Source organism: Danio rerio, chromosome 3 (genome assembly GCF_052040795.2).
Source record: "Danio rerio strain M-AB ecotype USA chromosome 3, GRCz13ab, whole genome shotgun sequence".
In the NCBI taxonomy this organism is placed as follows: domain Eukaryota; kingdom Metazoa; phylum Chordata; class Actinopteri; order Cypriniformes; family Danionidae; genus Danio; species Danio rerio.
Genome location: NC_141023.1, coordinates 1,433,545 through 1,460,836, shown reverse-complemented (window position 1 = coordinate 1,460,836; position 27,292 = coordinate 1,433,545). Strand labels below are relative to the sequence as shown.

At 37.9% G+C, this 27,292-nt stretch overlaps 2 protein-coding genes across 3 annotated transcripts; both read left to right on the top strand.

The window, feature by feature from the left end:
• The first annotated feature begins 694 nt into the window (after positions 1-694).
• On the top strand, positions 695-8,774 carry im:7151441. Its single transcript, NM_001446834.1, is given in 4 exon segments — positions 695-896; positions 1,925-2,078; positions 6,260-6,404; positions 6,406-8,774. Coding segments are annotated over 3 exon segments (756 nt in total). The 5' UTR covers positions 695-896; positions 1,925-2,023; the 3' UTR covers positions 6,962-8,774.
• A 1,358-nt stretch (positions 8,775-10,132) lies between these two features.
• Positions 10,133-27,087, top strand: zgc:110249. Of its 2 annotated transcripts, XM_087242740.2 has the most exons (4): positions 10,133-10,369; positions 15,929-15,995; positions 22,098-22,251; positions 26,126-27,087. In XM_087242740.2, exons 3-4 carry the CDS (start codon positions 22,197-22,199, stop codon positions 26,986-26,988), a joined length of 918 nt encoding a protein of 305 aa, XP_087098866.1. In that variant the 5' UTR covers positions 10,133-10,369; positions 15,929-15,995; positions 22,098-22,196; the 3' UTR covers positions 26,989-27,087. The 2 variants fall into 2 exon arrangements, with proteins under 2 accessions (XP_087098866.1, NP_001018413.2); NM_001020577.2 differs by lacking the exon at positions 15,929-15,995 and having other exon boundaries at positions 10,148-10,369.
• The last annotated feature ends 205 nt before the right edge of the window (positions 27,088-27,292 follow it).

Here is a 27,292-nt window from a genome sequence, read left to right as displayed (position 1 = left end):
TTTCCTTATTAAGCAATGTTTACCTTTATTTTTCTTCATGTGTTGTTAATAAAGGTGTAAATTCCTCCATCTTGAACATGTGTCAGATGGCACTGTTCATTTTCATAGAAACCACCTCACAACACATTCAGCGATCTCAGATCAGTTCATCCAGACATTCTGATTTGCAGACTTGTTTGAAGAACCAAATTAGCAAGAGATCAGTTATCAAGATTAAAATATCCAGAATCTGCCAAATCATCTTAGATCATTTAAGCGAGGTCTGAAGAACAGACCCCAGACTGTAGAACATGTATTAATGCACTGCCCAATATATCACACAGCAAGAAATAGACTATTCACACAGTTACAGGAAAAACAAGTGGAACCTAACATAGAGAACATACTAAAGTTGAGCACGGGTGATGAGTGTTTTAGATATGTTTATAACGTTTTGAAAGACACAGGGTTGAGTAATAGAATTTAGTATTTAGCAGAATAGGTATATATGGCAAGATAGAGGTAATATACAGAATAAAATTTCAAAGGTTTTTTGTTATTTTGCAATTGTGTGTTTTTGTTTTGGTGGGGCTTTGTTTCACTATAATACATTGGTTAGTTAACTCCGGATTCACACTCCAATCCACATAGTGGCGGTAATGCTCGAAAAGCTGGTTGCCTACCGCCAAAAAAACACACAAGAAGAAGAAGAAGCAGAAACCAGAAACTGCCCGCCAGTAACACAGACGCAGTGGATACAGCAGTGAAGGAGAGAAGGATTCCCGTTTTCCATCAGTTTGTGAGTGTGTAGTGGCTGCAGTCGTGTGATTGTGCTTCATTTGCTGCTCACACGATCGTTGTTCCTGCATGTGAGAAATCTCCGTGGAGAATTGAGAGCAAACTGCTGGAGACTGAGCGTGAGTGAAGCTGACTAATGTTACAAGAGTTATAACATGTTTAATAATGCTGTTTATTTCCTGTGTGAGCTCTACATGCACTCATTATTATTCTGTATACTGTGTTAGAGGCCAGAGAAACAGCACACATTGAGCTGAAGCTGCTTTTACATTCACACAGCTCATTTTAACGGCCTCATATTGTTTACTTTCAATATTCGCTCTCAAATCGCCTGTAAGTGTGACTGATAATACTACATGTGCTGTGGGAAACTGGCCTAGCTCAGAAAAGTGAATAAAAACAAAGAAGTTGAGGACAGAAAGGAGTCAGAAGTCTTGTAGAGTCTCAGGAGGTTTACAGCAGGCTACAATAGAGGCGCTCCGCCATTCGTCAGGCTGCTCAGAGCTTTACACACACTTTTCTCCTCACTTATAGTTAAACACTTCATTCATCCATTAACCGCTGAGGTAAAGTTGGTTTATTTACACACATGGCTTCAGTGAAAACTTCTGACATGCTCCCTATATTGTTTACTGTGGTACTTTGGATATTTGGTCTGAAATCACATGTAACACCAACATTTCTCAACACATAAACAACATTAGCTGTATTCACAATGCTGTACTTTGACAGTTGTTGGCTGCTAGCATGATTTGGCTAATCAGAATGTGCAAATAAAACTTTTCTGAAATGATTTTATTAAGAAGAGCGTCTGAAAGTGGCAATATAAACAAACTTTACCCCAACACAAGCTCACACAGGTGCTAACTGCTAGCTAAACTCATGGAGTGTGATTATGTGCAGCACATGAAAGCTGTGGTTTCTGTATAAATGTAGACTGATGTTTGGATCCTGGACACATTCATTAGTCTGCAAAAGTGCTCATGCTCATCTCTATAATGTAGATGTGGAATGTGCTCATCTCTTGTGTTGTCTATTGGTTTATTAGACATCAATAGGCCGCTGGCTTTGTTTTGCACACGCTACACTACATTAGTCTTGGCAGTTCTGTTTCTCTGTTAGTGAAGCTCCTCCTCCTTCATTTCAGCTATAAATACTGGAATATTCCCATCAGTCTACAAGTGAGGACGAGCATCAGACCTTCAGACAGAAGTCAAATCTGAGTTTATTGAAGGACAGTGGGAAGATGAGTGATCCAGAACCCTGCAGAATTACAGATGAAGACACTGAAGAACAAACAGGTTTGTGTTTATTCCTGATTCAGAAAAAGCTTTGAACACTTCATCTGATGTATCGTCTGCACTATAGGCAAAAGAGTTCAAGAGTTTCAATAAAAGGAGAAGTGTAAATTCACTTTCTATTCTCAGGGGGAAACAGAGATGGACACTCAGCTGTCTTTTATTTTCATCTTTATTACACATTTATGATCATAAGGCCCAAGTAAATTTGATCTGAGCTCATTTATTTGACATCTATAAGTTTGTTTAAATGGGACATGTAAAAGTGCTGGATCTTCATTTATGCTGCAGACCTACAAAAGAAATGTCTACAAATGGAGTCTTTTCACTTCACATTTTGCTCTGATTGTTGATGACTGACGACCCCAAATCAGATCAAGTGGGACAGTATGGGGAACACAGATAAAGAGAGAAAGAAGCCGTTTCTACATTTACTTTGACTTGTGTTTCATTGCAGACAATACAGCAAACATGATTTAATCTGTTCCTCATCATTTTATTGCTTTATTTTAAATAATCGAGTATATCAATGCTGCTTCCTGCAACACATTTCAACAAAAGTCGTATCAGTGCAGCGTTTACCACTTTATAATGTTGCCGTTCCTTTACACAACACTTAAAAGACATTTAGGGCCTGTAGACGCCAAGTGATGAAGTGTTTCAGGTGTCATTTTGTCCAACTCTTCCTGCAAACGAGTCTTAAGGTGAGCAACAGTACGCGGTTTCACACTTCAAACTGCGCCACACATTCTCTATTGAAGACAGGTCGAGACTGCAGGCAGGCCAGCCAAGTACCTGTGTCCTCTTCCTCCACAGCAGGACTCTGTAATGTGAGCAGAATGTGGTTTTTGCATTGTTCTGTTGAAATATGCGTAAGCGTCCCTGGAAAAGAAGGCAGCAGACTGTGCTCCAAAATCTTTCCCAAAAAATATCTGAAATGCTGATTCATCTCAGCGCTGTGTGATTTTCCCAGATGCCTCCAAGCCGAGAGAAGTCAACACTGGACACTGTTAACATAGGGCTTCATTTTGGCATTGTACACTGGGATTTGTGGATGTAAAACATGTATGGTGGTACCTGACAAAGGTTTGCCAAAGTATTCCTGAGCCCATGTGATAAAATTACTTAAAGATGAATGAGGATTCTTGATGCAGCACCGCCTGAGGAGTTGGAGATCACGGTTGTTCATCTTCAGCTTGTGCCCTTGTCCTTGAAATTCCTCCAGACTCCTTGAATCTTTTAATGATGTTCTGCACTGTTGAAGGTGAAATATCCGAATGTCTTCAGGGTTCAACGCTAAGAATTTTTTCTACTGGCCTGATTGGGCCAGTGTTTAAGATTTTTACTTGCCCTGCCAAAATCTTCACTGACCCCACCAAAAAAAAAAAGTTAACAGCTATTTTTAGCCACATAATTTAAATATTGTGTCACACATAAAGTCTGCAAATCTCGATTTTGAATATTTTAAAAATGTTAATAAATGTATAATGAGCAAAATTCAAGCGTTACGCAAACAAAATGAGCAGTATGGAAATGTGCAGGTATTTCATTGCAGTTCTAAATAATTTTAGGGCAGGGGGCTGACTTGCTAAACTGACAGCAAACTGCAAAACACATTTTTTTCTGTCATGTTGTGCCCATGTAAATGCTTATAAGATGTTAGAAACAAATGTTTTCTTTTAGCCTCATAATTTGATGTTGTTGCCATCTCTTCGCTGTGCTTCACTTCACTGTTGTTACCAGGTTACTGAACAAAATGATGTGCTCAAAACATCCAGTCACATAATAGAAACCGAAAAGCAATATGATGTTTGCTACAGAAAAGGTGGCATTTAAGGTTTAAAAGCACAAACTGTGTTTGCATGCAATTGACACACAGTAGGCAAATTAAACTTTAGTGACAAGGCAGGACCGGACTGATTGGGCCAATAACGATCCTGTCTACTGTCCTGAGCATCTTGCACACTGGCCCCGGGCCATCGGGCAGTTCTTAATAGCCGCATTTCCACTATCGGGCCAGTGCGAGCCAGGGCTTTAATCGGGCCGGGCTGGGCCAATAGCCCGGGAGGTTGAGAAATGAGGCTGAAATCATGTCGCGTTTCCACTGTGGGGCTAGTAGCTCACAGCGCGTCACGCAAACACCGCCGACAGAACGTCCCCGAATCAAACGTCACACAACCCGCCCACTTCAGCGGGAATCAAGCAGAAAAAGCACACCCTAGAATCATCACGAAACGAAACCGTTAAAATGAAGACAACCGAAACAAACAAACGACACGTCACTGTACAGCAGTACATGACATGTCTATACGCACAGACCTGTGTATTTCCATTCATTACATTTAATGTTTACTCGCCGACCGACTGTTGGCTTTGTGCATCGAGTGCTCTCGCCACTAACGGAGAGCGCACACATCCATAATATAAAGCCACAGAAATGCTCCTTTATAACTCGATATGGCATGTATTTTATAACATCCTCGTTTTGAGACGTCGTGTTCAGTGTTTCAGCACAAGAGCGAGTAGCCTAATAAAATATAGCCATATTTGTTGCGCTCGGCAGCTATTCACTAAAGCTCTTCATTTACAGTTTCATTTATAAATTTAACCACGTCATATAAAAACAGAAACAGTTGTTTGAGGATATAGAACACATTTTGTGTGTGGGCTTGTCCCCGATGCGTTTAAAGCAGCGAGCGCTGCGCAGGACTGAGCGACAGAAAAAAAGATAGGAAAGATTCTGCTTTAACTCACCCAAACAATGCTCTGTTTGCGCGATTTGATTAATATCATCATATCCAAATGCTTTATAAATATTTACTTATATAAATATTTGCTTTATATAAATATTTCAAACCTGGTGTTTATTGTTTTTAGAAAATATCTAGAATCTTTTTTTTTTCACACAGGTCTTTGTAAAATGAAAGTTCGGCTATATGTGGCTTTAAAACGGTTTGATTTATGTATTGTATATAGGCTACCTACATTGTTCTAGCTAGCTTTTGTTTATCTTATATTGGTTTATTTATTTAATGTGATTTTATATATATATCCGATATTTGTAATTCTTTAAATTATATTTCAGTATAGCTCAGGCTATTTTATCAAGATATGACACTATATTGTTTAAAGTCTACGAAAGTGGGCACGTAATTTGTTAAGTTTTATGTCTTTCTGTTGTATTTATATTGTGTATATTCTCCAAAATAAATTTTTAAAAAAGCTGCTCGTGGCATCACGGAGCTGTGAAGGAGCGCTCTTGCCCGGTCTCACACACATATAAAGGCATCTAAACATGCACAAACAAACATTTAAACTTGACAAAAACTCTGGAAAACCTTTACTGTCTGCTGTGTGTTTAATATGGTGTAAAGATTATTATGCGTTATTGAAAAATAATGGAGGACGCAGCAAAGAACGTCACTATAAATTAAAACTACTTTATTGTTTTATGCAGCAGCCTTACATTTAAAAGGGAAACATAAGGGTGATTATACGCAAAAAGACCCCAGACTATAAGGCCAGATGTTTTCTTTCCCTGATTTCTTTATTTGTTTGGCGCATGTACTCGTGTGCGATCAGAAAACTGCCCGCCTCTCCTTTCACTCCGCCCCGAAGCCCCAGCTGGCCCTCCTTGGCCCAAGGTATTCGGCGGGCCGAAAAAGGCCGGACGCTGGCCCTGAGAAAGCCCCGCTTTGGCCCGATTAGGCCCTGGAAGTGACACTGGCCTTGGCTCGCCCTGGCTCGCTCGCTTTAGGCGCGATAGTGGAAACGCGGCAATTGTTGAGCCCTGGTCTTCCTTTATTTATTTGAGGAACATTGTTTTTAAACATTTCAGTCATTTGAAATTCTCAGCTGATTCTCGGCCCATCTTTGCTCCTAAAGGACCAGACCTACAGTATGTCGGAGGCTGCTTTTGTACCAGATCATAATTGCAGTCACCTGTTTCACATCACATTATTATTTCATCAATTTACCCGATTACTTGCCCTAATCTGCTCCTGTCACAACTATTTTTGGATTGTGTAGCAGGTCTGAATGACAGGAAAGGATGTGTATTTACAAATAAAATGAAGTGTTCCTATTGTCTGCAATGAAATACAATAAATTATTTGTGTTTTTTGTCCCAATGTTTTCTGATTTGGGGTTGTACTAAAAACTGAACCTCTTTACCTTGATTTTAGATCTTATTGAAGAGAGTGAGGAGAGTGAAGATGATGAACTCCTAAAAGCTGGGAAAACACCTCATTTACAGACTGAAGATACTTTAATGCAAAGAGACAAGAAATGTTTGACCTGCAGTCAGTGTGGGAAGAGTCTGGCAAGCAAAGAGTCTCAGTCAACACATGATGATCCACACTGGAGAGAAACCATTCACATGCACTCAGTGTGGGAAGAGTTTCAGACACTTATCCGCCTTTAATGAACACATGAAGATCCACAATGGGAAAAAAAGATTCACGTGCACACACTGTGGGAAGAGTTTCACGCATTCACACTACCTTTATCAGCACATGAAGATCCACACTGGAGAGAAAACCCACAGATGTGATCAATGCGGCAAAACATTCTTGAGGGCGTACGAGCTGAAACTCCATATCAGAGTTCATACAAAGGAGAAGCCTCATTCATGCTCTGAGTGTGGAAAGAGTTTCACACAGCATTCAAGTTTAAGATCACATCAGAGGATCCATACTGGTATAAAAGATCATATGTGCTTTGAGTGTGGGAAGACTTTTATTACAACTACAGAACTGAAGCACCACCAGAGGATCCACACTGGAGAGAAACCGTACAAGTGTTCACACTGCGATAAGAGATTCTGTCAGTTAACAAATCTGAAAACACATGAGAGGATTCACACAGGAGAGAAGCAGCACACATGACGTCAGTGCAGAAAGACATTCTCTCCTATGCAAGGCTGTTTTGTCAGTTCAGTTTATTAATTGCTTTATCGGCATGACGAATGTTACAAATGTGTTGCCAAAGCATCTATAAATGATACATAAAAACAGTAAACACAGTAGAGCTGCACGAATCTGGCTAAAAGGAGAATCGCGATTGTTTTGCTTAAAATTAAGATCAGGATTTTCTCCTGATTCTGTAGATGTAAAATAAAGATTAATATAAGTCAGCTATTTGTATTGTTTTTCTTAGACAAATGGGAAAACAACAATAACAATAGTATGTGTAGGTCTACTGTTATAGTATACTGCTAGATTTTGAACAGATTTTAAATGTGTCCTGGTCATTAATGCACAGTAAAAGGATACAACTATTCAGAGTTCTGGTGTTGAATTATTGTGTTTGAGACATATGCCTGCAATCTGTCATTGACAACATTATTAGACCATTTTTTTCTACTGGTAAAATCAGACATTTGTCATTATCAGATTCCCTCTTGCATTATATTCAACATTATATAGGCTAGAGTAGTTATACTGACACTGTAAACATTTATTTAATGCACAACACTTTGTGTTTGCTATGAAAGAAAAACATTAAATGCTTGTCATAGTCAGAACTCTAAAATGTGATATGATTATTTAGGTGATTATTTAGGTTATTTAGTTTCATTTTCTCTGCTAAGTGAGGTTCATACATCCCAAACGATCGCTCTGTTCCTCAAACTGAATGTTATTTATAACTTTATTACCTGTTATTTCGGTTCAATGGCCTGTTTCCACTGAGAGGTACGGTACGGGTCACCTTTATCAACCTTCCACTGCCAAAAGGGTACCCTTTCGGTGGGCGTGGTGTACGACAGAAAGTTTCAGACAACGTCATTTTTACTCGAGGAAATGTCAGTAAAGCCATAAGCGTCGTTTACATATATGAGAAGCACTTCTCACAAAACAGATGCTTTAATCATATAAATACTTCATTTATAAATGTTTATTACTATCCTTTCTATCAACATGATTTGATTATAGCTGCAGATCAATGACAGTGTGAAATAGCCTACTGTAATGTCTGTGATTATATAACATAAATAAATGAACATATATGAACACATCCAGTCCCCGATATGTTATCAATTACAGAAAAACTATTTTTATTTGGGTTCAAAAACAACCTGAAATCTAGCCCTTACTCATCTGTGTGTGTAATCTCTTTAGCAGCGCATGTAATGTCTTATGGTACTCTTTGGGCCTGTTGGTACCCTTTGCTGGTGACCAAAAAGTGGTATGGTACAGTTCGCTTTTAGGAACCCTTTGACAGTGGAAACGGCTATAAAAGCATACAGAACCGTACCGTACCACACTGAAACTAAATATTCAGAGATGATTCCTTGGATTTACTCCATTTTTTTACGTTGAGTGGCTGTAAACTATTTATTCGGGCTGAATTTAAACAAACAATTTAAGTAGAATGTTATTAAATTGAATTTGTTTAAATTCAACACAAATAAATAGTTTGCAACAGTTTTGCAGACATCATTTTTTCCAGTGGAAACAGTCCATCGAGTAGACTTCATTCACAGGCACATTCGCCCTGTCTGTGGCAACAGCTCACAATCAGCTGACGTCACGTGAAAAAACATACGTCACGTGTATTTTTCCTTTCTTTAATAGATTGATTATTTAGTTCCCTTTCTCTAAGTTAGAGAACTTTTGTTTGTTGTTTTGGCTTGGATCTCCTCTTGAAGTGTTTTGGAACCCTCCTTTAATCCTTTAATAAATCTTTTGTTAATCTTTATTCATTTTTCTTTCGTTTAGTCCTTTGAGAGGTCGCTCATGGGAACTCATTGCCGACTCACACACACAAAACTCCACTAACAATGTTGCAAACCTGTGTTCCCCTAAACAGAGTTGAGGGGAACATAACACTAGTTTACCCAATCTTTCCACAATATATACAATAATTATACATTTGTCAGTGAAATAAATGAGTTGTATGCTGAATTGTGCACCTGTCACACTATAAAATTTGATATTAATTTGGTTAAGAGTTTATTAGACAATAAATAAACTGAGTTTGTACATTCAATAGAGCATGAACTCATACATTGTGAATACACTTTTAATGTGTGATTGATGAACGTTTTAAATATTGTTTATTAATGTGTTTGCTGATGGAAATGACACTGACCAGCTAAAACCAGCTTGACCAGCCTGGTTTAGGCTGGACATAGCTGGTTTTGCCTGGGCTCCTAGGCTGGTCAAGCTGGTTTTAGCTGGTCATCTCCCTGCCTGACCAGCTAAGACCAGGCTGGAAAGGGCTGGAAACCAGCCTGGAAGTGGCCAAAACCCCTCTAAAACCAGCCTGGTCGACCAGCTAGAACCAGCCTAGGCTGGTTTAAGCTGTTTTTTTTTTAGTAGGGGGGTGATTATAAGTGTTATTATGTAGGAGTTGTTGAGTTGTTGAAGGACAAAGCTTTTACCTTTTATCTTAACTATCCTGTAGCACTCAAGGTTAAGGAAACTCATTACAGAATTTTAATTTTAGGATATATCATGTCAATGAGTTTATTCAAAACAGATTTAACTTTGATGTTGACAAGTGTAGCTTCTGCTCAAATCTTCCAGAAACACTCGATCACTTTTTGTTCTTGTGAATTTACTCTTAAATTCTGGTTTGACATCTATACTTGGCTTTCATTAAAGATGATTTCTGTCCCCCTCTTGTTCTAGAAGATGTTTTATTTTACAAAGGTGATTTACATGTTTCTTTCTCTGATGTTGGGAACTTTATTTTACTATTGGGTAAATATCATATTCGTTGTTGTAAGTGGAAAAGTGCTGACCCTCTTTTAGATGTTTTCCTTCTGAAGTAGGGAAAGTGGCTCAAAGCTTCAAATACTTCAGAAATCAAAGTACAATAGCTGAAGCTCTCTGCACTTCATTTTCAGAATATTTATTAGGTTTTTTTTCCTTTGATGTAGGTCTTTTGTACAGCTTTTTGTTGCAGTACACAATTTTAATTCATTTTATTTATTTTAATGGTATATATGCTTTGCGATGATTGTTCCCTGTTTTGTGATGTAAACTTTTGCAACATCCAGTTTCATCCTCCAGTCGGTGGCGGTAAAGCACCAATAAGTTCTGTTACCAACCGCCATTAAAATCCAGAGAAGAAGAAGAGGGCGCAGTCTGAAACAGGACTCGCAGAGAGAGATGTAACGTTAGTGGATAAAACTGTTAAGGAGAGAAAGATTCCCGTTTTCCATCAGTTTGTGAGTGTGTAGTGGCTGCAGTCGTGTGATTTTGCTTCATTTGCTGCTCACACGATCGTTGTTCCTGCATGTGAGAAATCTCCGTGGAGAATTGAGAGCAAACTACTGGAGACTGAGCGTGAGTGAAGCTGACTAATGTTACAAGAGTTATAACATGTTTAATAATGCTGTTTATTTCCTGTGTGAGCTCTACATGCACTCATTATTATTCTGTATACTGTGTTAGAGGCCAGAGAAACAGCACACATTGAGCTGAAGCTGCTTTTACATTCACACAGCTCATTTTAACGGCCTCATATTGTTTACTTTCAATATTCGCTCTCAAATCGCCTGTAAGTGTGACTGATAATACTACATGTGCTGTGGGAAACTGGCCTAGCTCAGAAAAGTGAATAAAAACAAAGAAGTTGAGGACAGAAAGGAGTCAGAAGTCTTGTAGAGTCTCAGGAGGTTTACAGCAGGCTACAATAGAGGCGCTCCGCCATTCGTCAGGCTGCTCAGAGCTTTACACACACTTTTCTCCTCACTTATAGTTAAACACTTCATTCATCCTGTTGAGCTTGGAGTGCGTAGCTTAAGCACTAAACAGAACGACTCGTTTTTATCAGCGTCTTTTATTACTCACTTTTACATGCTCTCTCTGTACAGCATGAACACGAGACGGTAAAACTTCCGTACAACAACAGTACAACGTGGTGACGTAAAGCACGTAAACAACATGACGTCATCGCTACAGTACCGTAATACACTGAAACATAATTATGAACCCTTCAGTGATTATATTAATACAATGAGCAAGAGTGCCAGTACTTTAACACCCCCACTCGCTCGTAGCTTATTGTATCACTCAAAATAGATAACAAATCAAATAAGGCTTTTCCTTTTACATCAATAATGTAAACAAAAATTTACTCTTCAAGTACCAAAAATATACCTATAAAACCTCTTTAGTTTCTGCTTAGTGGCTGGCTTTGTCATGATATCAGCAATCATTTCCTCAGTGGGACAATATTCCAAGATTACTTTACCATCATTTACAGTTTCCCTTATGAAATGATACTTGATATCAATGTGTTTGCATCTTTGTCTACAGACTGGGTTTCTTGCAAGTGCTATGGTACCCTGGTTGTCCTCATACACTTTGGTTGGTGCATATTGATACCTGTCCATATTTCTGAGTAACTGTTTCAGGTAGATACATTCCTGTATAGCTGATGCTAAGGACATGTACTCTGCTTCACAAGTTGACAATGCAACCGTTGATTGTTTTCTTGTTTTCCAGGAAATCAAAGAACTTTCCTCACTAAGACTGACACAATATCCTGATGTACTACGTCTGTCTTGTGTGTCTGATGCCCAATCAGCATCACTGTATACTTTCAGACCTAGTTTCTCTGTGTCATTTTTCCTGAAAGATAGCTCATGTTTTGTTGTACCTTTTAGGTATCTGAACACATGTTTTACTGTGTTCCAGTGCTGTTCTGTTGGTTCAGCAAAATTTTGGGAAAGTTTACTGACAACAAAACTCAAATCAGGTCGTGTGCATGTGGATAAGTAAATTAAACTTCCCACTGCCTCTCTAAATTTTCTTTTGTCTTTCATCTTTTCAGCATCTTCTGAAAAATCAAGTTTTAGTTCGCATGGGGTTTCCCTAGATTTGCAGTTTTGCATCTCAAAACGTTCCAGAATTTTGTTAACATATTTCTCCTGTGACATTTTGACTAGACCTTCAGTTTGTTCAAAATCTATACCCAGGAAATGTTTCAATCTTCCCATGTCTTTCATTTTGAACCTCTCAGTGAGCATCCCTTTCACACTCTCTAGAATGCTTTCACTGCTAGCTGCTATTATTAGGTCATCCACCCATACAATTAGGATTACTTTCTCATTGGGCTTTTCTCGTGTATATACACAGTTATCAGCTGGATTTTGCATAAACCCATTCTCAGTCAAACATTCATGTAATACAGCATTCCAGTTTCTACCAGATTGTTTCAGACCATACAGAGATTTTTCTAGCTTACATACAATCTTTTCACCTGTTTCAGATTCTTGTTCATAACCTTCTGGCTGTTCTACATAAACTTCATGGTCGATTGGTGCATGCAAATAAGCAGTTTCAACGTCCATCTGGTGCAAGATCAGGTTTTCTTGCGCTGATTTTTGCATTACCACTCGCACACTTGTCATATCGGCTGTAGGAGAGAATGTCTCATCATAATCAGTCCCTGGTTTCTGATTGTATCCTTTTGCAACGAATCTTGCCTTGTACTTTTCTGATCCATCAGTGTCTCTTTTCAGTGTGTAAACCCATCTGCCTCCAACTGGTTGTTTTCCTTGTGGCAACTGAGTGAGTGTAAAAGTCTGGTTCTCTTTAAGAGATTTCATCTCTTTGTCCATTGCATTCCTCCAATGCATTGAGTTTGTGGATGTTATAGCCTCCTGATAGTTTTGTGGTACGTCACATATTACTCTATAACAGGAGTCGATGCATGTTTGCAACTTGTCCTCTTGATTGTCAGTCTCAAAGTCCTGTAAATGAGCTGGTTTTCTCCGCACTCGTGTAGGGTTCTTTCTCATTGCAGTCTCAGTAGTTTTATCTGGCTGTGTATGTTCAGTCTGTTCAGATAAAGTCTCTGAAGTGTCGCTCTGAATCTCCTGAGCTGGTTTATCCTGAAGATCTCCTTCATCTTTTCCCTCACTGCTGATCTTAGGACTTATAATCTCAAATTCTGTACTTGTCTCAGATGTTTGTGTTTCTTTTTCTCTCATTAGTCTGATTTTGAATTTCACTAACCTTTGTTTTTGGATCTTTCCTGTGTTGGGGTAGTACACTAGATACGCTGGACTGTTTTTGTCATACCCAATGAAAACTCCCTCTTCACATCTCGAGTCAAGTTTGCCTTTTTCTTGTTTGTAAGCAAAACATGTTGATCCAAACTTCTGCAGCTTGGAAACATCTGGCTTTCTGCCTGTGAATAACTCATATGGCGTCTTCTTTGTACGACTACAGTAGCACCTGTTCCTCACGTAAGCTGATGTCTGCATCGCATAGTTCCATAACTCCTCTGGCAGTTTGCTTTCAATTAATAAACATCTGGTCATGTCAGAGAGTGTTCTCCAACCTCTCTCTGCTGTACCGTTCTGGTGAGGTGAATACGGTGCGGACGTTTCATGTCTGATCTTATTCTTCATCAGAAGTGTCTGAAAATCACGACACGTAAATTCAGTGCCATTATCAGAACGAATGCACTTGACATCTCCATAAGGTGCGATGTCTGCCAAAAACTTTTCTGTGGCTTGTACTGTATCTGATTTAGATTTCAGAAAGTAGACTAATATAGTCCCAGAGTAGTCATCTATGAAAGATTGTGCATATTTGTGTCCTTCTCTGCTCTGTGTCGGCATAGGACCAGTCAAATCTGTGTGAATCAACTCTAAAGGTTTCTCTGCCCTTCTGTCCGGCTCTCTGCTCCTTGTCTGTGTGAATTTTCCTTTTGTGCATATTTCACATAGCCAGTTTTTCTTAGCTGTATCTCCTTTTATATTCATGCCTCTTACTACATCTTGTAATTTCCGAACATCCTCGTAGTTGCAATGACCCAAAATTTCATGCCAAGTTTGTAGATCATGGCACACTTTGCACTGGTCAGCATTTTCTTCTACAGTCGGCAAATAGTACAAATTTCCAGTCTCATGAATATTAAATTTGTTACCATCTTTGGTGATCATACGGCTGTTTCCTCTTTTAAAGATGACTGTTGCTCCGCCATTTGTTGCTCTTGCTACAGAGAAAATATCATGTGGATAGGAAGGCATATATAGTGCATCCCTTAGTTGTGCTCTGTGTTGGTGTCCGCTTTCATCTAAAAAGTGAATTACAGCCGTTCCCCTCTGCTGTGCTATCCCGTTGCACCTTGTTCCGTCAGCTAGCTCTACTGAGTGAGTCTGTGGTCGGAAAGAGCTGTCAAAATCTTTAAACTTTCTTATGTCATTCACAATGTGTGATGTCGCTCCTGCATCTACCATAATGCCTTTCTCATTTATGTTGGGTGACATATTCTCATATTCTAAGTTTTTAACTTTAAATAGATGATCCTGGTCACTGTCACATTCATCTTTAAATTTTCGGACACCATCTCGGTCAGTCTTTTTCTTGCACAAGAATTCAGCATGTGTGCTATTTTTACAGTGATTACACCACACTCTTTTGTAGCATTTCCGGGCCCTGTGCCCTTTTATTCCACATTTGTAGCATATTATATTTATATCTTCATCTTTTCTGTCTCTTGTGTGTGGTTTGTTGAAGCCTTGCCCTTGTCTCGTGCAGGTCTTCATTACATTGTCTGTAGTTGCAACTTTCATTTTCTCTGTCTCCTCATAAACTCGGAGTCTCCTTTTAAAATCTGTAAATGTGACATCGTCTTCATTTTGTGTTATGTGGACGGCTAGTGGCTTGAATGAATCCGGTAGCCCTCGGAGAACCATCGCTATCGTCAGTCCATCACTCATTAATTCTCCAGCCTCCCTTAGAGCTGTAATGTTGTTTTCTGCTCGTATTAAATAGTCTGTGACGCTCTCGTTGTCACTCATGTGAAGTTGAGTCAATGCTGTGTACATGTTAATTATGCGTGGTTTACTTTTGCCTGAATAATGCTCTTTCAGTATCTTAAGGGCTTTTCTTCCGTCATCGGCAGCATCGTGTCTTACCAGTGATAGGCTTTTATCATCGATCAGTCTGATCAGTTCGGCATAGCAATCAGCGTTCTTCTGTCTGTCCTCGGCTATTTGTTCGGCTTCAGCATCCGTAGGCTGATGTAATATAGTTTCTTTTAACTTTAGAGTGTGTAAGTGTCCCAGGAATCTTGTCTCCCATAGATCGAATTTTTCTTCTGATCCATCGAATAGAAACTGCGGCGCTAGGTATCCTCCCGCTCGGCTTACCATCTTTGCACGCGTAATACGTCGCGTTAACCTTACTTTCTCAAAAACGATCGTTTGTCTCGCTGCCTGGGCCCATAACCTGTTGAGCTTGGAGTGCGTAGCTTAAGCACTAAACAGAACGACTCGTTTTTATCAGCGTCTTTTATTACTCACTTTTACATGCTCTCTCTGTACAGCATGAACACGAGACGGTAAAACTTCCGTACAACAACAGTACAACGTGGTGACGTAAAGCACGTAAACAACATGACGTCATCGCTACAGTACCGTAATACACTGAAACATAATTATGAACCCTTCAGTGATTATATTAATACAATGAGCAAGAGTGCCAGTACTTTAACACATCCATTAACCGCTGAGGTAAAGTTGGTTTATTTACACACATGGCTTCAGTGAAAACTTCTGACATGCTCCCTATATTGTTTACTGTGGTACTTTAGATATTTGGTCTGAAATCATATGTAACCAACATTTCTTAACACATAAACAACATCAGCTTTATTTCTCTAATGCTGTACTTTGACAGTTGTTGGCTGCTAGCATGATTTGGCTAATCAGAATGTGCAAATAAAACTTTTCTGAAATGATTTTATTAAGAAGAGCGTCTGAAAGTGCCAATATAAAGCAACTTTACCCCAACACAAGCTCACACAGGTGCTAACTGCTAGCTAAACTCATGGAGTGTGATTATGTGCAGCACATGAAAGCTGTGGTTTCTGTATAAATGTAGACTGATGTTTGGATCCTGGGGCCTGTTCCATAAACCAAGCCTACAGGAAAAAGTCAGGCTTATTTTGGTAAGTCAGGTTTATTAATGGCGGGTTCAGTTTTATAAATCAAATTGATGATAGTTCAAACTCGGTTACTCGGGCAACTTTTGCTGGGAAACTAGCCTGATCCGGGGCAGGCTAACTCTCAGGCTAAGTCTTAAGTTCAAGCTTAATCAAGGTTATATTAATGTGCATCTGCTGTAATCTGATGCCATTTTAATAATGATTAACTTTATATTTACTTAATACTGTATGTATGTATATATATTTATATACACACACCAAACATCTTTAATACATATTTAATGAAAAACAAATACAAACTACATTTTGAATTTATATATATATATATATATATATATATATATATATATATATATATATATATATATATTAATGTTTCTGTTGATTTTTTTTCTTCTTTTTATTAATAATATTTAATATTTTCCCTCAGCATATTAATTGGGGTGTACTAATTCTTGGACTGTGATCTTTAGTTTATTTTTTGTTAAATTTGTTCAAAATTTAGCTTTTTGCACATAGATATTATTTTTCACCTTGGAATTATAAGGTTCTAGCTGACATTTTAGTCAAAATTGAGTTATTGACATTCTTATTAATTGACAACTTATTTACATGATGTGATGTTTTTGTAGAAGTTGTTTACATTTTAAGACCTTTTATTTAAAAAGCGAAAATGATTTATCTGCAAAGTCGAACTCCAGCATGGCTCCTTGAGGTTCTTTCTGTGAGCCAATCAGCATTTTTAATGCATGCATGAGGACCAATCAGGATCAGCTTTCACTGTCATTTCGCTGGACTGCTCAATGGGGTATATGGCGAAGCATGCTAATAGGACTTTTAATTTGCCAGTAACCTGGGTTAAGCGCTTCCGGCGAATTGAATGGCATTGTAAAATCCGGTACTTTTAAGGTCTGTTTTCTTTAAAAATGAGCGATCTCCACTGGCTGAGTGATATCCGATTTAAAGTGGGTCTCAGATTGTACAAGAAGCACTGCATTAAATTACATTTCCCTCGCCATATCTTTATTATATGACTATTTATTTTACCCCAGTATATTCAATAGAGCTTCTGCGCTAGTCTGCTGATTCTGACGGGCGCGTGCGAGTAAACAGCTTTTTGTCTCGTTTTACGCTTGAGCAACCAAATAAATGCTAAAGTTTATTTAACTGAATGTATTTTAATGACAACATCGATGCTGTATAAGGAACCGTATAAAATGGAAAAAAGTTCACAATAACAGCTCACCGGAAGTGTATCAGCATGGGAACAGCACTAGCTCGGCATATACCCTATTGACAGCAGGAAACACCAGAAAGACAAAATCACACAAAATCGACTAAATAATGCCGCACCACAAAATATTGAGTGTAAATGTGATGATTTAGAAGCATTTTTTGACACTGAGATAAAATGTTAAATTTGACTTTGTTAAAAAAAGAAACTAATATTAAAAAAATTCTATATTAAATATGAAATATCTTTATTTGTGAAACATTTTTCAGTGTTTATTAAACTCATTTGCTCATTGTCTGTTTTCATTTAATGTCTTTAAATTTTATATTAAGCCCTTAAGGGCAAATACTTAATTTAGTTAATGGGTCATATAATTCAATAAATATAATTCAGATAAAGCATAACATTTTAATAAATATTTACATTTTCATTAGATAAAATTAACATCTGCACTGGACGAAATATTCATTCTGAAACATTAAATAAATGTTATAGAAATCAAAAAATTGTGTGTGTGTGTATATATATATATATATATATATAATATATATATATATATATATATTTTTTTTTTTTTTTTTAATCGTATTTCTTGAAAAGCAATTCTTCAACGAATAATCTTCCAGAGTTAACCTTATAGTTTCAAGTGGAAAATGGCTTTTCAGAATTAGATTGTCTCTCTGCATTTACCCTGGATTTTCACTCCAATTTGCAAATGTATGACAACTTTGATAATTCACATTTAGAGTACATTTAGGGTCTCTGTCATGTTAATGTATGAAGGAGAACTGTCACACACATACTGTTTGCTATATGGAATGCAAAAACTTTGAAGCTTTATCTCAAAATAATTTACTACGCAGATAGAACTTTTTATTTCCAAGGTGACGTATTGTAAAGCATCCTGTAGAAAATATGAATTTAAAAGAGAAATCATTTTGAATGGTGCAGGGAGCCTGCAATGCATTAACTTCTTATTTGCAAGCAACAATTGGCAGTAGGCTAGACTCAGTAGGCAGTAGGCATTCTCTCTTTTTCTCGCGTGTGAAGTGTTGCCAACTATTTCCAATGAAAAGTAGCTAAATGCTGCCAGGTGACTTCACGCTCTAATTTTCATATCAGTGATATCATCACGTAGTGTCTGACAAGCGTGAGTCCGTCATGTCTGTGCTCTCTAAGGCGTAGTGTATTATATTATATTAAAACATTGCATCCAGATGCACAATAAATAGGTTCTTAATAACATATTACGTTGCGTGGTGACGTCATTGCGTAATCGCAACACAAATCTACATCTTCATGTAGTATACAAAATAATTGATGTTTTCTCAGATTGACTGGCCATCTCAGCAAAAACATTATTTGCAATATGTCCATTTAGATTTGTGTAAAAAAAAAATTTAGTCGACTATTTAAAAGTAATACAAACACTTTTAGATGAGAAATTTACATTTTTAAATATAACACAGATAATAAAGTTACGTTCTTTTAAACAATCACAGCTGGTGTACTTCTCTTTTTAACTTTAGTTTAATACATCAGTGTAAGTGACAACAATTATAGCACTGTTGGAATTTACGGCTATCTAAATTACCAACAACTATATACTGTATGATAACAAATATCAGTAAATTACGAGTTTTGAAAACCTATCTGAGCTAGCTACTCCACTGAGTGAAGCCTGCAGCTACTTTTACATCACTTTTTAAAAATTGCTAAAAGTAGACAAATGAATGTCAAAAACTGCTAAATTTGTTGCTAGGTGCTTTTTGAACAAAAAGTTGCTAGGGTAGCATGAAAAGTTGCTAAATCTAGCAACACAATTGCTAAGTTGGCAACACTGCGCGTACATGTGCCCAAGAACAATTTCAATGTATTGTGACAAATATTAATTTAACCTGAATAATGGTCTATATTCTAATATCTGCCATTTCCTGTCAGCCTTCTCTCTTTTGTTGTGACCCGTACTGTAGTTTTTGATCATTATACAGTTGAAGTCAGAATTATTAGCCCCCTGAATTATTAGCGCCCTTGTTTATTTTTTTTCCCCAATTTCTGTTTAATGGAGAGAAGATTGTTTCAGCACATTTCTAAGCATAATAGTTTTAGTAACTCATCTCTAATAACTAATTTATTTTATCTTTGTCATGATGACAGTAAATAATATTAGACTAGATATTCTTCAAGACACTTCTATACAGCTTAAAGTGACATTTAAAGGCTTCACTAGGGTAATTAGGGTAACTAGGCAGGTTAGGGTAATTAGGCAAGTTATTATATAATGATGGTTTGTTCTGTAGACTATCAAAAAAAAGATTAGCTTAAAGGGGCCAATAATTTTTTCACAAAAATGGTGTTTCAAAAATTAAAAACTGCTTTTATTCTAGCCGCAATAAAACAAATCAGACTTTCTCCAGAAGAACAAATATTATCAGACATACTGTGAAAATGTCATTGCTCTGTTAAACATCATTTGAAAAATGTAAAAAAAAAGAGGGGGGGCAAAATTATAAAAAAATTATTTTGACTTCAACTATGTTTGAACTCTAAAAACATAGCGATTGAGCCGCATTGGTCTTATTTCAGAGCTCTTTCAGTTCTCATTGCCATGGTAGCACACAACATAATTGATGCATCTACCAGTGGCGTTGCGAGGGGGGGGGCTTTGGGGGCTTAAGCCCCTGATGTATTGTCAAAAGCCCCTGATCTCTTGGAATATGTTGCACTTACATAAAAATATGTTGTATAACATTTATTTTGGTATCTAAGTACTGAAAATGGCCACATACATCACGAACATTCCACTTAACGCAGCGTTTGTGTCAGGTAATTAAACCGTCAGCTGTTCAGCAGTACCTGTTTCTACCGGCAGGTGGGAGTGGCTCTGTTGTCACATGGTGTTAAAAAAATCCCGCCACTGCACTTCATTCATTCATTATTTTGAGGAGCTGAAGCTGATGAGGTAATAATACAACTCTTTCACGAAACTGAATAGTTTTAATTACTTATGAAGCTTATTTGTTTCCACAGTATAAAATGTGTGTAGTTTTGGTGAAATAAAATAACTATAATCAGTGAAATGTGCATCATATCAATGTAAATACATGCGAGTTAGTCAAAAAAACGTAAATTGTACTAGATTTCTAGATATGATATAGATATCTAGGTATATTTATATGATATAGCAAGTCACATCTGTTTCTGTAATAGTTAAATCACAGTGAATTTATGCATCTAGCTTATTATATAGCTATATTCTACTGTAACATGCTATGTCAGTTAGCATCGAATTATAAATCGACTTTATTATGAAAACACCTAAAATGGTTAGAAGAACACACAGTTGAAGTCTGAATTATTAGCACCCGTTTATTTTTTCCCCCAAATTCTGTTTACAGAGAGGAGATTGTTTTCAGCACATTTCTAATTATAATAGTTTTAATAACTCAACTCTAATAACTGATTTATTTTCTCTTTGTCATGATGACAGTAAATAATATTAGACTAGATATTTTTTAAGATACTTCTATACAGCTTAAAGTGACATTTAAAGGCAGGTTAGGGTAATTAGGCAAGTTATTGTATAATGATGGTTTGTTCTGTAGACTATAGGAAAAAAATATAGCTTAAAGGGGCTGATAATTTTGACCCTAAAATGTTTTTTTTAATGTAAAACTGCTTTTATTCTAGCTGAAATAAAATAAAACAGGAAGACTTTCTTCAAAAGGAAAATATTATCAGATATAGGCTACTGTGAAAATTTCCTTGCTCTGTTAAACATAATTTGGGAAATATTTAAAAAAGAAAATAAAATTCAAAGGAGGGCTAATAATTCAACTGTATAAAACATTTATTGTTGCAGTCGTGTAAATGATCAGTTAAAGCCTTTTTATGTTTATTCAGATCTTATTTTCAGTCAACTACAGCAATAGCTGGATGACTTCACCCTTATTAGGGATTTCCTAGAATGTTCTACTATTGTGAGGCATATCTGGAATTTCTGCTCAAGTATGAATAAGACAGCCATTACATGCATTTACAGTGCTACAATGCCCACATCACCCTATTTTGAGGAAAACTGAAAAAAAATTCCCTAAAGAAATTTAAAGTAAACATATTTCTAGCATATAGATCTTTATTTTTATTTTTGTAGCCTACTACTTTTGATAGAATTGTTATTATATAAAAAATAGTAGCCTATTGAATATCAATATTTTGCAAGGTATTGAATTTAGAAATTCCATTATCTTGACAACACTACACCTCAGTTAATCACTCTGTCCAGCTGAACATGTTTGTAGCTTTGAATCACATTGGATAACAACTCACACTATAAAATAAATCATATTTTCAGATTTGAAGACATGCAGAAAATTACATTCTCAAAAAACAAACAGAAACTAATCCTGTTAATAAGATTAGAGTAGATTAGGTATATTAGTGGGGTGAATTCAAACTTCTCCTTTTTTTTGGGGGGGGGGGGGGGGGTCTCCTTTCATGGGTTTTTCTCCTTTCGACCCTAGCAACGCCCCTGAACTGAACTCAGATTAGTTAGATTAAATGATCTTCAACTTGCTGTTATGGAACCAATTTAAGCGTGGACATTTAGTTCGGCTTATTGAAGTCAAGCTTTTGACTTTAATGCCTGTGTTTATGAAACAGCCCCCTGGACACATTCATTAGTCTGCAAAAGCGCTTTAAGTGCTCATGCTCATCTCTATAATGTAGATGTAGAATGTGCTCATCTCTTGTGTTGTCTATTGGTTTATTAGACATCAATAGGCCGCTGGCTTTGTTTTGCACACGCTACACTACATTAGTCTTGGCAGATCTGTTTCTCTGTTAGTGAAGCTCCTCCTCCTTCATTTCAGCTATAAATACTGGAATATTCCCATCAGTCTACAAGTGAGGACGAGCATCAGACCTTCAGACAGAAGTCAAATCTGAGTTTATTGAAGGACAGTGGGAAGATGAGTGATCCAGAACCCTGCAGAATTACAGATGAAGACACTGAAGAACAAACAGGTTTGTGTTTATTCCTGATTCAGAAAAAGCTTTGAACACTTCATCTGATGTATCGTCTGCACTATAGGCAAAAGAGTTCAAGAGTTTCAATAAAAGGAGAAGTGTAAATTCACTTTCTATTCTCAGGGGGAAACAGAGATGGACACTCAGCTGTCTTTTATTTTCATCTTTATTACACATTTATGATCATAAGGCCGAAGTAAATTTGATCTGAGCTCATTTATTTGACATCTATAAGTTTGTTTAAATGGGACATGTAAAAGTGCTGGATCTTCATTTATGCTGCAGACCTACAAAAGAAATGTCTACAAATGGAGTCTTTTCACTTCACATTTTGCTCTGATTGTTGATGACTGACGACCCCAAATCAGATCAAGTGGGGCAGTATGGGGAACACAGATAAAGAGAGAAAGAAGCCGTTTCTACATTTACTTTGACTTGTGTTTCATTGCAGACAATACAGCAAACATGATTTAATCTGTTCCTCATCATTTTATTGCTTTATTTTAAATAATCGCGTATATCAATGTTGCTTCCTGCAACACATTTCAACAAAAGTTGTATCAGTGCAGCGTTTACCACTTTATAATGTTGCCGTTCCTTTAAAAAACACTTAAAAGACGTTTAGGGCCTGAAGACACCAAGTGATGAAGTGTTTCAGACCAATTCCTGCACACAAATCTTAAGGTGGGCAACAGTACGCGGTCTTCGTTGTCGTGTTTTGCACTTCTCACTGACACAACCCCATACCATGACAGACCCTGGCTTTTGGACTTGTTGCTGGAAACAGTCTGAATGCTCCAGGCTTCATACAGGTACAAATGGATGATAATCAAGGACTTTGTCAACCACCTGTTTTTATTTTCAAGACAGACCCGCAGTTTATTGAACGCCTGAAATGTATTCTCAGCAATCCATAACAACAGTCCATAGGGTCTGTCGTTCATAGTTTTGATCATTTTTATGGATGGTGGGGTTGGGTGATGTTGACCAATTTGGCATTGTGCAATGTCTAATGTGAAACACTGTGATGGCATCGTTGTCATAGGCGGAATAATTAATAAATTCTTAATTAATTAATTACCTGACCTGCATAGTCTTAGTTTTACCATAACCAAATCATAACTAAATAAAAAAACTGATGCTGTGACACATTACCTGATAGATTCAAAAGAGCGAAGAGTCGTTAGAGTCGAGATTAATTAAAGATCACCTTTAACAACTATAGTGAGACGCCTTCCAGCAGTACATCCTTGATAAACTGTCCAAAGTGCACTGCTCTCTGAGGTTTTGTGCTCAAAGCACCCGCTGACTAGAGTGCTGGCTAGAGTGCATGACATAGTGTGCGTGTGGTTGTTTTCAGCTTTATAGTGTGGAAGGAAGGCTTTTCAGAAATGCTAGGTGAAACGCTAGTGTGGATGTGGATCGTTTTTGTTCTAAAATACCATTCAAACTAAGACGTGTTCGTAGACACACATGGAACCTGTGCGCGCAGATTTCTGACGTTTGTTCAGAGCACAGGTGTCAAACTCAGTTCCAAAAGGGCCGCAGCTCTGCACAGTTTAGTTCCAACCCTAATTAAACACACCTGATCAAACTAATTGAGTCCTTCAGGCTTGTTTGAAACCTACAGGTAAGTGTGTTGGAGCAGGGTTTGAACTAAACTGTGCAGAGCTTCGGCCCTTCCGGGATTGAGTTTGACACCCCTGGTTTAGACCATCATTAATTCTGTTTATTTACTTGAGTAAATGTGTGTAAATCTGTATTTATTCAGTTTCTTTTAATTAATTAAAGTAATATTATTGACTAATATGAAAATGTTCATCAGATTTTGGCACAGTGCAGCTTGTACAGTCATATTTTCTGTCTTTTAGTAGATGCATTATATGAGAGACTTGCTTTGTTTACCAAATAAAGTGAATCTAATTGGATTTGCATTTTAACATTAAATAAAAGTCAAAAAGGTTTTACTTTTTCTTTCATACATTAAGGTTTTAGTTATGATACTTCCAAAATCATTCAGCAGAAATCTGCAGATTTTTACCAAAATTCTCCACAGAAATAGCAAAAAACGTCTGCAGATTCCGTCTGGCCCTGCGTATTCGTGTAAACGGGGCCTGAGTGTGTATTTTTCGCGAGCAGGTTGCTGCTGCGAAGGGGGCGGGGTGGAGGATCGCGATGCCAGCTCAGCATCGTAATGTCTATCGGCCATCAGCCCTAATGGACAGAATGTCTGTGTGTAGCCTTGGGCTGTAGGGGGTCCGGTTCAGGGAGCACAGGATTTCATCTCTGTTATTTGCAGACGATGTTGTTCTGTTGACTTCATCGAACATGTCCTTTAGCATGCACTGGAGCGGTTTACTGCCGAGTGTAACGCGGCTGGAATGAGAATCAGCTTCTTCAAGTCCGAGGCCATGGTGCTCCAGAAGTGGTTTGCCGTCTTTAGATTGGAGGAAAGTCCTTACCCCAGGTGGAGGAGTTCAAGTGTCTTGGGGTTTTGTTCACAAGTGAGGAAAGGATGGAACATGAGATTGACAGGCAGATTGGTGCATCGGCAGCAGTAATGCAGTCAATAAACTGGTCCATTGTGGTAAAGAAGGAGCTGAGCCGAAAGGCAAAGCTCTCGATTTACCGGTCAGTCTTTGTTCCTCGACTCACCTATGGTCTTGAGCTTTGGATCATGACCTTGGATACAAGCAGCTGAAATGAGTTTCCTTCAAAGGGTGGCAGAGCGCACCCTTATAGACAGGGTAAGGAGCTCAGACACCTGTGAGGAGAACGGAGTAGAGCCGCTGCTCCTCCACATTGAGAGAAGTCAGCTGAGGTGGCTCGGGCATCTGTTTCGGATGCCTCCCGGACACCTACCTAGGGAGGTGTTCCAGGCATGTCACTCCGGTAGGAGGCCTTGGGGAAGACCCAGGACACTCTAGAGTAAGACAATGTCTCTTGGCTGGCCTGGGAATGCCTCAGGATCCTCCTAGAGGAGCTGAAGAAAGTATCTGGGCAAAGGGAAGTCTGGGGTTCTCTCCTAAGAGTGCTGCTCCCATGACCTGGCCTGAAATACTGATTCATCTGACCACAGTACACGTTTCCACTGTGTGATGGTCAATCCCTGATGATCACGGTTGTTTAGCTTCGGCTTGTGGTCTTGTGCAGTGTGTCCTTTACACACTGAAATTCCTCCAGACTCCTTGAATCTTTTATTGATATTATGCACTGTTGAAGGTGAAATATCCAAATGTCTTCCTTTGTTTCTTTGAGGAACATTGTTTTTAAACATTTTAATTATTTTTTCACGTATTTGTTGGCAAACTGGCGATCCTCAGCCCATCTTTGCTCCTAAAGGACCCGACCTATGTCTGAGGCTGCTTTTGTACCAAATCATAATTACAATCACCTGTTACCATCACCTGTTTCACATCATTATTTATCAATCATCTCCAGCAGAAAAAATATCCAAAGATGCTGCTTTAAACTGTAAAGAAAACTGTGTTCTTGAAAAAAATAAAAGATAGAAGTCAATGATTGATTTGATTTATATAGCCTGACGGGTTTACTGCTCCAAAATATCGTAAATCTTAAAAAAAATCAAAAGGATATATTGTTTTCAAAGAGAAAAAAGGTTTTTTTACCCAGACATTTAAATATATATATATATATATATATATTTTAGAGCAGTGAGCATAATACCGTGAAACCATGATATGTTTATCCAAGGTTATCATAACATCAGAATCTTATACTGGCCCATGTCTAGTTCATATTGTCTGCAATGAAAAACTACTTTCTTTTTTTATTTCTGTTTTCTGTACTGTCCCAACCTTTTCTGATTTAGGGTTGCACTAAAATCTTATTCTTTTTACTTTGATTTTAGACCTTACTGATGAGAGTGAAGATGATGAACTCCTAAAAACTGGGAAAACACCTCATTTACAGACTGAAGATGCTTTAATGCAACGAGACAAGAAAGGTTTGACCTGCAGTCAGTGTGGAAAGAGTCTGGCAAACAAAAAGAGTCTCAATCAACACATGATGATCCACACTGGAGAGAAACCATTCACATGCACTCAATGCGGGACGAGTTTCAGACACTCATTATCCCTTACTCAACACATGATGATCCACACTGGAGAGAACCCGTTTTCATGCACTCATTGTGGGAAGAGTTTCAGACTCTCATCATCCCTTAAAGAACACATGATGACCCACACTGGAGAGAGAAAACACAGATGTGATCAATGTAGCAGAGCATTTTATAGGGCGTCAACGCTGAAACGTCATCTCAGAACTCATACAAAGGAGAAGCCTTATTCATGCTCTGAGTGTGGAAAGAGATTTACAACACAGTCAAACTTAAAACAACATCAGAAGATCCACACTGGTGTAAAGGAGTATATGTGCTTTGACTGTGAGAAGACTTTCATTAAACCTGAACATTTGAAACTGCACCAGAGGATCCACACTGGAGAGAAACCGTACAAGTGTTCACACTGCGACAAGAGATTCGCTCATTTAGAATATCAGAAATTACATGAGAGGACTCACACTGGAGAGAAGCCGTACAAGTGTTCACACTGTGATAAGAGATTCAGGTCTTTAGCACATCGGAATCGACACCAGAAGATCCACACTAGAGAGAAACCGTACTCATGTGATCAGTGTCTGGAGAGATTCTCACACTCACGGCAGCTTAAGAAACACCTGAAAGTCCACACTGGAGAAAAGCAGCACACATGACATCAGTAACTCTAAACTCATTTCCATTCGGGATTCACGTTGATCATCTTTCAGTTCGTGTCCTCTGTAGCTCCCTGATTCAATAAAGGATTGACTCTATCACTGGTGATTTCCCGTGATTTATTTGAGTGCAACATTCACACAAGTCTCTGGAAAATCTTTGTATACAACAGATAAACGAAACCAAAATGTAAGCAAACCATGAAAGCCGTATTCATAATGAATTCACACTGATATTCTGATAGGAAAGTGGTTCATCTTTCTGGATCTGGAGTGCACCCTTTGGGTAATTCTTTGCTGCCGC